This window comes from Musa acuminata, chromosome BXJ2-5 (assembly GCF_036884655.1).
Source record: "Musa acuminata AAA Group cultivar baxijiao chromosome BXJ2-5, Cavendish_Baxijiao_AAA, whole genome shotgun sequence".
NCBI classification, from domain to species: Eukaryota; Viridiplantae; Streptophyta; class Magnoliopsida; order Zingiberales; family Musaceae; genus Musa; species Musa acuminata.
In genome coordinates, this window is record NC_088342.1 from 40,697,642 (window position 1) to 40,710,455 (window position 12,814).

Genomic DNA, 12,814 nt, shown 5'->3' on the forward strand with positions numbered 1-12,814 from the left:
TCGCGGCCTTATTATTATATTGAAAAATCTATTGCCCTGTGGGCCTCACACCAAACAGCGGCAGCCGCCTGCTCTGCGCATTCCCGCATTGTCGATCCCGTGCGGTACGATACGATCCACTCGCGCACGAATCTTAACACGCTATGATCCGTCCTCCGTGTGCGCTGCGGCGCATGGAATACGACACGAGGGAAACCCACCGTTGTCTCTCCCTCTCCGCCTCGGCTGTTCTCATTCTTTGCCATCCCCCAAAGCTATTCCTTCAACGCCAGATGCGTACCTTTAACCGTCCGATCCCTCATTGCCCGACCCAATCCATCCCATCTTTCCTGGCGGCGGCTGTGGCAACCGTGAGGAGAACACTTTGAGCAGAGGCAGGGGGGAGGTTCCCGCCGTAATAGGACGAGCGGCGGAGCAGATGTGGGGGTCGGGGCTGAACCTGGTGACGACGGTGATCGGGTTCGGGATGAGCGCCACCTTCATCGTGTTCGTGTGCACACGCCTCCTCTGCAGCCGCATCCGCTCCACCGACTCCCGCGCCACCCCCTTGGACATCGAGCTCCGCTCCGACGTCGGCCAGGTGAGGCGCCGTCCCGTCGCCCGGCCTCGTGGTTTGCTCACTCTAATTGCTTCGAAACTGAAACGTGCCATTTAAAACGATTCATTTTTGGTACAACTACCAGCTTAGCTTTGTCAAGAACTCTGCTTATAGCAAAGCGGAAGAAATTACCGCGACAAGTGAACATAAGTTGTTTGAAATATTCTTCCTAAGAAGAAGACTTGGATACTAGATTCACATGAAGATCGACTTTGTTATAAACATACGCATGGGCGATTTTTACCTTACCAAACTCTAAAGTTGCAATTTTAGCTGAATCCTGTGCATTTTAAGGATCAGAGAAAGGTTATTTTCTGTCTAATTCTAAGAAACAATTTACTGGATTGAACAGAGCAGAAACAATTGCTTTTAATAGAGAAAAAAAATGAAGTTTTTGTTATTTGTTATTAGGTTATGAAATTTTAATTATTCCATTAAATACATTGTAGAATCGTTGAATTCATGTTAAAGATGCCGCGTGGATTTGTGACTTTATTGTGCTTGCAACTTTGAAATAGGTGTTCTGCAACAAAAACAGGGCTTTTTTTACCTTTAAGGGGTGGAATCTGCCAAATGGGCTAGCTAGCTTGGCTAGTAAGGATTTTATCGTCTCACTGTAAGGTCACAGAATAAAAAAAAGAGGAGTACACTCGGCCAAGCAGAAGTCTTTATCAGTAGGCCCGTACTTGGAGCTGGAGGTCAATGGTATCACATGTTGTTGGGGATGTTAGTGGTACCTAATTATCTCTCTTCTTCCATACACTATTCTTTTTTTGAGCAAATTTGCAGTCACATGACATTCATAAACTTCATCTTTCTTTGCTTTCTGGTAACTTATATAGGTGAGTATGGCTTAAAGATACAGCAAATGTCATTTTAGGATATCAAATAAGTTTGTGGTCACTTCGATATTTTGCAAAGAAAATAAGTAATAACATTTGTATTGATGACTCATTAAGCTAAAATTTGTCTCTTCTTGACATGGAAACCTTTCCTGCAAGTACACATCAATTTGTGTCATAATTTTGTGTTTTTTGAGGATGACTATGCTTTTAATTAAAGAATTTTGATATTACCCAAACCAAATCTACATATTTGTTCTTACTATGATAGAATTTTTTTGTCATTTTCATTAATTAAATGAATTGACACTATTTGACCATTGAGAGATTAATTTGCTAACAGCCTGAGCACTCAATCGGTGGCTTGGAACCTGTTCTTGTTGATGCTATTCCTACAATGAAGTACAAGCTGGAAGCTTTTTCTTCCAGAGAAGATAACCAGTAAGTCTCCTTCCAAATGTTGATTTCCTTTATGCAGACACTCTTGATCTGCCTTAACACATTATTATATCACCTTAACCAAATTATTCATGACAAATTCCTCAATCTGAGGCCTTGCTCACACTCCTAGTGATTTAATTATGTTTACTTCATATAATCTTGTAATGCTTCAATGAGTCTATTTCTGATGAAAAACTGGACATATGTTTGGTTTGATGGATTTTAGTGGAAAACATATGGAGAATTTCTTGCCATGACCTCTCACTGTTGGTTGATGGGATTATCTCAAAGCTGAAATCTATTTGCAATGTTACTGGCATAAAATCTACATTGACTTTCCTTATCATAATATTCTCAGTTTTGTTATCCATCACAAGCTTGGTTGTCTCTCTCTTGTGGGTAAACTTTTTAATGCTTCATTCCCACTCCTCTTATTGCCAAGTCTTGTATTGGCTACTAAAACAATTTGCTGCAAAATCCATCAAGCATATCTTACTTCACTTTATCATCATCTCAACAAAAGCAATATATATTTTGTTCAGTCATGTATTATCTTTTTGCTTCAACAGGTGCTCAATTTGCTTAGGTGAATATGAGGAAAAAGAGATTCTGCGGATCATGCCATCCTGTCATCATAATTTCCATCTAGCTTGTATAGACGTCTGGCTGCAGAAACAGACTACTTGTCCGATTTGCCGATTGCCATTAAATGAGTCTCTCGAAGCAAAATCTGCTGCGTCCCCCTTATTTGACGACCAAATGGATGGCAGTCACGAGGTTCCTGGTGATCAGTACAACCAATGGATTCTTCCTAGTGGGCATCATGCAGAACGCATGGAGATCACTCAGGAGATCCATGAACCTGAATATGTAGTAGTTGGAGTTTCATATCATGAAGGTCGAGAAGCTAGAACATAGTTGAAAAGCAAATCAAAAACCACATTCTTGAAGCTCAGTGCTTGTTCATGAACAATCTCTAACTTCATTATGTTTTTCATCTACGGAGACAGCAGATGGGTTCCATGTGGCTAATGTGACCCTGTAGCTGAATCGTTCTGTAAAGCAAAATGCTGAGGCTCATCCAGAATCGTAAACGGGATATTTCTTGGTCTTCACGTCTACGCATTCATTTTTCTATGAAGGGGGACATAACAAAGTGCAGATGAGTATCTGTGCAGTCTGTAAAGTTTGTACTTTGGGCTATGTGCAATTCATTGAAATTCTTTGCGATCATTGTTTGTTTTATGTGATTTCAATATCATGTTATATATTGTGCATACTGAGAACTGCTTTGAATACATATATATGTATATATAGGTATATATGTATGTATGTATATATGTATATATATATATACATATATACAAATATATATACACGTATATATATGTGTATATATATGTATGTATATATATGTATATATATATATATGTATGTATATATATATATATGTATGTATATATATATATATATATATATATATGTGTGTATAATATATAAAATATTTTTAATAAATTTAAATTTTAAATCATATAATTCATAACATAAAATTGAGGGCACAAGGAATTCAATTCTTAATAAATACTGTAAAATCCGTACATATCATGTCACTTAATAAAATTATAAATCGGAAATCAACTCAAGTCAATATATCTTATCAATCACTCATAACTCAACATCAATAACATCATATTAATTAATTAATTAATTAATTATTATAAATTCACATCAAAGGATGAAAGCATCATATTTAATATTCTTTAAACTTTAAAAATATAATTTTTTTAATATTTACAAAAACAAACACGACCACAGTACAACCAAAATATTATTCTACAATGACACCTTACAATATCATAAAACATATCATAGAGATAACTTAGTATGAAACTTTTATATAATAACAAAGTAAATTTTAAAACTCAAACTATCATATCCATGCAGATAAGTTGACAAATCATGTTACGAGGATCAAGACATAAGACATGAATTCAAGAGTTATATTTAATATTTCATAGCATTCATACTTAACAAATGAGCAAAAGCACCACATAAGTAAATCAAGATTCAGAGGCATGACCTCAAAAGTTATATTTATCATTTCATTCAATTTATTAAAACAAAGAAGCAAATAGTAACATATTAACAAGATTAAAAGGCATAAGCTTAAGAGTCATATTTATGACTAATTATATATTACCATATGTAATTAACTATATTTAGCATCCTAATCTCTATACTTTCAAAAATTATATTGAGATCTATATACTTATAAAAATAAAACATTTAATACGTTGCTCTAACAAAATCTCTCATTTTTAATTATGTGAAATTATCTTTTTATAGGGATCTTAATGTTTTACTTTCGTAAGTATAGGGATTATAATATAATTTTTAAAAATATATGGATCATAATACTAAATATAACTAATTACATGAGGTAATATATAATTCACCATCATATTTAGCATTTTATTCGATTTATTAATAACAAAAGAGCAAAAATCAATATATTAACAACTCAAGATGAAAAGGCATGAGCGCAATATATAGGCATATCTTTAAAATCATAACAAAGGAACATACATAGTATAGTAGGATTATAAAATAAAATAATTCTACCCATTTCTATATTACCACATAATATAAGTCTACCACACATAGAAGCTCCACACCACCCATACCAAAAGGACATAAGCCAGTATCACAATCTTCATATTATAATATGATTTCTTTTTCATTTCTAACAAAAGGATCAAAGTATCCCACAAGTATTAGAGTATAATAAGAATATTCTGATTAAGGACATAGAAATGTCTTAGAAACATATGTGAAACAACAAAATATACATATGAAACAATATTAAAGCTAACATAAGCATATGCATAACTCATTCAATTATAAAAAAATCAGTGACTAAAAGATAAAAGAGTATAAAATAATAACATAAGACTTATTTGAGGGGGGATCTTAGTTGAAATCAAATTTGAAAAGGTAGAAGTAAAAATTGTGTAAGTTCTACAGCATTCTATTTTGATAAAATTTGTATGATAAGTTATAATAAACATCCGAATAGATAATTATGTCTAATTTATTCAACAAGGTATTGTTAGAAAGATGTATGAGCAATAAAATAAGTTTTGCACAAACTAGGGTTGTCTAAAAACGCTACAAGCAATTTATTACAGATTGGTCAAATCATTTTATCTCTATTTAGTAAATTCGAAGGATTAATTGAAATAAATATTTGGATAAGCATTTATCATTTAAATCATTCAGATAGGATATGTTGGGTCCAGTCCATATGTGGGCTTGGATAATTGGGCCTATTGAGCCCAAATCAACAAATCAAAGAAATTAAAAGAGGAGAGAGAAGGTGAGAAAAGAAGATTAGATTGCAGCGTGCGTACGGCGGCGTGATGAGAAAAAAGAGGAGAGAGAAATAGAGAGAGAAAGTAAGGTTTCTGAGTTTTCTGCTTGACGATCGGTGGCCAAACGTTGTCAGTTTCGGCCCAAATTTTATGTGGAGAATCCTTGCAGCAAGCTCTACAATCCTAACGGTGTTGATCTACAGTTTACCCTCTACGTGATGAAGATATGCTATCCTTGAGCCAAGATCTATGATCTTGATGTTATTCTGATCCTCTAGTTATTCTAGAGAAGACCTACTGTAAACCTGTTATCATTATTATTGATAGTGGAAGTTTGAGGTGGACTACGGTCCCGTGGTTTTTCCCACATTGGGTTTTCCACGTTAAAAAAATTTGATCTCACTGTGTGATTGATTTATTGCTCTATTGTTTATGCTGTGCTGATTGATATTAGCATTTTGATATCAAGTTGGTATTTTGATGAGGAACATATTTTGATACACAAAGAGGGAAAAGAATTATTCAGCATTAACAGGTTTCTTCCCAACAAGTGGTATCAGAGCATCAGGTTGTTTGGTGCTAGTTTTCTTGTGTGATTGAAATGGAGTCAGATGGTATGATTAAATTGAACTCATCAAATTATTCCACTTGGAGGCGTCTGATGGAAGATTTGCTCTATTGCAAAGATTTATATAAGCCTATCAAGGTTAAAGATAAACCTTCTACTATGGACGATGAAGAATGGGAAGTTCAACATAGAAAAGCTATTGCCTATATTAGAAGATGGATGGATATAAACTTGCATGAGCATATTTCAGATGAAATCAGAGCTGATGTTGTTTGGCAAAGGTTAGAAAATCTCTTTGGGAAAAAGACAGTGGGAAATAGAATTTCTCTCCTCAGAAGGCTTGTAATTTTGAAGTATAAAGATTGTGGTAACATTGTTGAGCACATAAGCCTATTTCAGAGTCTTGCAAACAAGTTGGTTGCTATGCAAATGAATATAGATGATGAGATGCAGGGATTATTACTTCTCAGCTCTTTACCAGAAAGTTGGGAAACATATGTGGTGACTATTTGCAACTCCACGCCAGAGGGGACTCTAACCATAGATATGGTTAAAGACAGTTTGCTAAATGAAGATGCAAGAAGGAAAGAACAGGGTGAATCTTCTTCTGGTGCATTTGTTACTGAAAAACAAGAAAGACGTGGAAGAAGTCATAGCAGAAATCCATATGGTTATAGAGGAAGATCCAAGTCTAGAAGAGATATCAAATGTTTTCACTGTAATAGGCCAAGTCACATGAAGAAAGAGTGTAGGTTTTGGAAGCGAGAATAGAATGAAATGAAGAAAAATGAGAAAGAGACCAATACAGTTGCTGCTGAAGGTAATATCACTATTGTTTGTGATGAAGGTTGTATCAGTCTTGTAGCTCAGGACAGTAACTGGGTAATTGACTCTGATGCTTCATTTCATGTTACTTCTCATGGTGATTTCTTTATATCTTACACTATTGGTGATTTTGGTAATGTTAGAATGGGAAACAATGGTACATCTAAGATTGTGGGTATTGGAGATATTTGCTTGGAGACCAGTATTGGGAGCAAATTAATACTCAAAGATGTAAGGCATGTTCCAGATATTCGTCTTAACTTGATATCTACAGGTAGACTTGATGATGAGGGCTTTGCACATTATTTTGGTGAAAGTAAATGGAAACTCACTAAAGGTTCTCTAATTGTGGCAAAAGGAAAGAAGATTAACTCTTTTTATGTCATGGAAGCTAAGCTACACAAAGGAGAGATTAATGCAATTCGAAAAGGTGAAAGTATAGATCTTTGGCATAAAAGGCTTGGACATATCAGCGAGAAGGGACTTCAAACTCTTGCTAGAAAGCAGTTCTTACCAGAGTTGCAAGGTACATCTCTTAAATCTTGTGATCATTGTTTAGTTGGAAAAACACATAGAGTTGCATTTCAGACATATCCATCATCTAGAAGATCTGATGTTATTGATTTAGTTCATACTGATGTTTGTACTATGCAAACTAGAACTCTTGGAGGTGCTCTTTATTTTGTTACTTTTATTGATAACCATTCTAGAAAAGTGTGGGCTTTTGCTTTGAAATCTAAAGACCAGGTACTCGATGCTTTCAAGGAGTTTCATGTCAATGTTGAAAGAGAAACTAGCAGAAAGCTAAAGTGTGTTCGATCAGATAATGGTGGCGAGTACAGGGGTCCTTTTGAGAATTATTGCAGGTTCCATGGTATCAGGCTTGAGAAAACAGTTCCTAAAACTCCTCAACAGAACGGTGTGGCAGAAAGGATGAACAGAACCATTGAAGAAAAGATTAGGTGTATGCTTTCTCACGCCAAGTTACCAAAGTCATTTTGGGGGGAGGCTATGAGAACTACAGTTGACCTGATAAATCTTTCTCCATCAGTTCCTCTGCAAGGTGATGTTCCAGAGAGAGTATGGAGAGGAAAAGATATATCTTATAATCATTTGAGAGTCTTTGGGTGTAAAGCATTTGTTCATATTCCCAAAGATGAGAGGTCCAAGCTTGATAATAAGGCAAAAGCATGTATCTTCTTGGGATATGGTCATGAAGAGTTTGGATACAGATTATGAGATCCAGTGAATAAGAAGATTATTAGAAGCAGAGATGTTGTGTTTCTTGAAGACCAATTGTTTGATGATGGTGATAATGTTGAGAAGCCAGAAACCTCTGTTTATATTCCTTGGAGTTTGGGTCCAGTTCCTTCACCTGTAGTTCATGATGATCATGGGGGAGATGAACAAGAAGATTGTGGTGAGAATACTAGTGATGATACACCTACAGTTGATGATGCTGAACCAACTGAACAAGCACCTCCACCACCAGTTGAGATTCCATTGAGAAAATCCACTAGAGAGCGACAACCCTCTACCAGATATCCTCCACATGAGTATGTTATGCTTACTGACGGGGGAGAGCCAGAAACTTACCAAGAAGCTATTCTACATGAGAATAAGAGTGAGTGGGTTAAAGCCATGCAAGAAGAGATGAGATCATTACTTGAGAACCACACCTATAACTTGGTAAAGTTACCGAAAGAGAAGAAAGCTCTCAAGAATAAGTGGGTTTATAAATTGAAGACTGAAAACAATAGCTCACAACAAAGATACAAGGCACGACTAGTTGTGAAAGGATTCAGTCAGAAAAAAGGTATTGACTTTGAAGAAATATTTTCTCCGGTTGTGAAAATGTCCTCTATCCGAGTTGTTCTTGGTTTGGCTGCCCGCTTAAATTTAGAAGTTGAACAACTTGATGTGAAAACAGCATTTCTTCATGGTGATTTAGAAGAAGAAATTTACATGGAGCAACCAAAAGGTTTCAAAGTCAAGGGAAAAGAAAATCTGGTATGTAAGCTTAGGAAAAGCTTATATGGACTCAAACAGGCACCTAGACAGTGGTATAAGAAGTTTGATTCCTTTATGATGAGCCAAGGGTATGATAGAACCACATCTGATCATTGTGTGTTTATGAAGAAATTTTCAGATGATGATTTTATTATTTTACTGCTATATGTTGATGATATGTTGATTGTTGGCCATGATGTTGGAAAAATTGAAAAGCTTAAAAGAGAGCTAAATAAGTCTTTTGCCATGAAAGACTTAGGATCGGAGACAAATACTTGGCATGAAGATTCTTCGTGATAGGAAGAAAAGGAAGATTTGGCTATCTCAGGAGACTTACATCGAAAAGGTTCTTGAAAGATTCAACATGAGTAAAGCCAAAGCAGTTTGTTCTCCACTTGCAGGTCATTTCAAGCTGAGTTCAAAACAATGTCCTACAAGTGAGAAAGAAAAAGAAGAAATATCCAGAGTGCCTTACCCATCTGCAGTAGGCAGTTTGATGTATGCTATGGTTTGTACTAGGCCATATATAGCTCATGCAGTTGGAGTTGTTAGCCGATTTCTCTCAAATCCTGGAAAGGAACATTGGGCAACAGTGAAATGGATATTAAGATATCTAAGAGGTACTTCCAGGTTGTGTTTATGTTTTGGTGATGATGAACCTGTGTTAGAAGGGTACACAGATGCAGACATGGCAGGTGATATTGATTCCAGGAAGTCCACTTCAGGATTCTTGATGACATTTGCAGGAGGAGCAGTCTCTTGGCAGTCTAAGTTACAGAAGTGTGTTGCTCTATCAACCACAGAAGCAGAATACATAGCAGTTACTGAAGCCTGCAAGGAAGCTTTATGGATAAAAAAGTTTCTACAGGAATTGAGCTTGAAACAGGAAGGATATACTGTTTACTGTGACAGTCAGAGCGTCATTCACCTCTCCAAGAATTCAACATACCATTCTAGATCCAAACATATTGATGTGAGATATCACTGGATTCGTGATGTGCTTGAGATGAAAGAATTACAGTTGGAAAAGGTGCATACCAATGATAATGGTTCAGATATGTTGACAAAGTCTTTGCCTAAGGAGAAGCTTGAAGCATGTAGGTGAAGAGCGGGCTTGGTACAGCCCACCATATGAGCTGGAGGGGGAGAATTGTTGGGTCCAGTCCATATGTGGGCTTGGATAATTGGGCCTATTGAGCCCAAATCAACAAATCAAAGAAATTAAAAGAGGAGAGAGAAGGTGAGAAAAGAAGATTAGATTGCAGCGTGCGTGCGGCGGCGTGAAGAGAAAAAAGAGGAGAGAGAAATAGAGAGAGAAAGTAAGGTTTCTGAGTATTTTGCTTGACGATCGGTGGCCAAACGTTGTCAGTTTCGGCCCAAATTTTATGTGGAGAATCCTTGCAGCAAGCTCTACAATCCTAACGGTATTGATCTACAGTTTACCCTCTCTAAGGTACTTTCCTGCGATATCCACTCTGTGAGACCTATAATTCTCTTTTGAGGAGATCCATCCTACGTGACGAAGATATGCTATCCTTAAGCCAAGATATATGATCTTGATGTTATTCTGATTCTCTAGTTATTCTAGAGAAGACCTACTGTAAACCTGTTATCATTATTATTGATAGTGGAAGTTTGAGGTGGACTACGGTCCCGTGGTTTTTCCCACATTGGGTTTTCCACGTTAAAAAGATTTGGTCTCACTGTGTGATTGATTTATTGCTCTATTGTTTATGCTGTGCTGATTGATATTAGCATTTTGATATCAAGTTGGTATTTTGATGAGGAACCTATTTTGATACACAAAGAGGGAAAATAATTATTCCGCATTAACAGGTTTCTTCCCAACACGATATTAAAGGAAAGATGTAAGAGCCTAGTTTCCATAAAAGAGATTGAGATTATGTTTGATTTAGAGTTTTGTACACAATACTATAATTGAAACAAATATAATTTTATCTTTGTGTACCAGAATTTAAAAGATCAATTAAAATAAACATTTGAATAGGTATTTATACTTCAAATCATTCAAATCAAGGTTTGCAATATCGTACCATATCAGTGTTTCGAGGTTGGCTCAACACGATACGGTACTAGTGTATCGAGCGGCACACCAGGGTGTACCGAACGGTACACCAAAACTTACCGAGCGGTTTCCTTTCATTGTAGCACTGTAGATTTACAATGTATTACTATAGCACTGTAGCACGAACCGTCCGGTCCGCGTACCGATATATCGTTGGACCGGTACGTACCGTCCGTACCGGATGGTACCATTCGAAATTGCATACCATGATTCAAATAAGATATTAAAAAAAAGATTTTGCCCAAATTAAAATTTTGTATAAAATATTAAAGTTACAACAAGACAGATAAATACACACACATACATATATAAATAAATAAATATATATATATATATATAATAAAATCACTATAAAGATTATTTGAAAACATTGTATATAATCTAGACTTATAACTTTGATCAAACTAACTACAAGCCTAAAAATATAATATTATAATAATTTATGAATAATGATAATAAAAAATGATATAATGTAATTTATAATATTTTTTAATAATATTTGCAATACATCAATAAAATACTGTAAATATTATTGAAAACTATTATAAATGAGCCAAATGAAAACATGTAACAGTTGAAAACTTATAAAAAATAAAAAATTTTGAAGGAAACACTTTTGAGAGGTATTTTGAATATTAAAAAAAAACCCTATATATATATATTTATAAACCCAAAATAAAGGCCTAAGAATTCATCGAGTCAAGATTCATATCTATCTATTTCAACAAATTCATGGATTTCACCAAACATTGAACACAATGGTTTTTGGATTAGTCCATTATCTGAGGTTAACATTTGTCATATTTTTTTCTTTTTGATTATACATAAATAATTCACGTCTATTTAAGTCTGATGTCACATAAGATTATTCCTTGCGTTAGAGGTGAGTTGATTCGAGTAATAATAAATATAATATCCTTTCTTGCAATGTTTGATCCCATTAAATGACAAGTAACTTTGCTGTAGTAGTTTCCACGATTTAGGAGAAGCAGAGCATTTATATTGCATGACCTTCTTTGCATTTATGTCTTCGACCATATGAGCATATAATTCACTAATTATTATTATTATTATTATTATTATTATTATTATTATTATTATTATCATTGGCATAAGTTTTTAGAACACAGAGAATTTGATCTGGTAAAAGTGAAAAATTAAGCCATCATCAATAAAGAGGAACGGAAGCCATTTGTCATATTGGAACATAAAAATTGTAGTAAAAAAAAAAGAAACCAATCATATGTTATTGTTATTATCCTTATTAAGCTATAATCATCGATTACATTGACAACATTAAGAATCAATTTACTATCATTGTTGTCATGTCATTTAAGAAATTGAATAGTAAGATGTTGATATCAGATCCCCTCTTACCACTGAATTTTATAATTTACAATTTGATATGACTTAGAAATTCTTACCCATAGTTGTCATGTCATTATTTATAAGAAATATAAGATGCACAATATATAATAATATTTTTTGTAAAGCAAAATATATTTTCTCCATTTTTTAAGATTTTGGTAAACATAAATAAGCCGACCTATAAATTTTTTTATGGAATTAACTCATTCTTTTTTATCGGTAAATAATTAAAAAAAATGAGAAAGAATATTTTATTATAATACAAAAAAATGACTAGAAATTAAAACTTTGAGGCTATATACTATACCGAAATATACATAACAGAAAATTTACGAGGTTAAAATATAAAAATAATAGTTTTAATTAAAATATCCTACGTGAGAAAAATATATTTTGAACGTTGATATTTTAATTTTATGCAGGATTCATTTTCTTGGGACATTGGATTTAGAAATTAGAATGAAGATATTTATTTATTTTCATAAAGTTTTTTCCCCCTTCTCGTGCAATTAAAAAAATATCTTTTACAAAAAAAAAAGGAAAAATAGGATAATGTACTTTGGAGACCGGATCGGGTCCGATCTGATCGGATGCGGATCGACTTCTGGCAGATTTGGTTCGACGTTTTGCAAGACCGAGTTAAAGATTTCGACACCCGGTCGAAATTTAAATTGAGCCGGACCTCCATGTGGCCCAGCCCGGTCG

General features: G+C 34.6%; 1 protein-coding gene across 1 annotated transcript; it reads left to right on the forward strand.

Moving 5' to 3' along the window:
- The first annotated feature begins 222 nt into the window (after positions 1-222).
- On the forward strand, positions 223-3,114 carry LOC103985697 (putative RING-H2 finger protein ATL69). Its single transcript, XM_009403483.3, has 3 exons — positions 223-580; positions 1,784-1,881; positions 2,451-3,114. Exons 1-3 carry the CDS (start codon positions 419-421, stop codon positions 2,797-2,799), a joined length of 609 nt encoding a protein of 202 aa, XP_009401758.2. The 5' UTR covers positions 223-418; the 3' UTR covers positions 2,800-3,114.
- Positions 3,115-12,814: the final 9,700 nt, after the last annotated feature.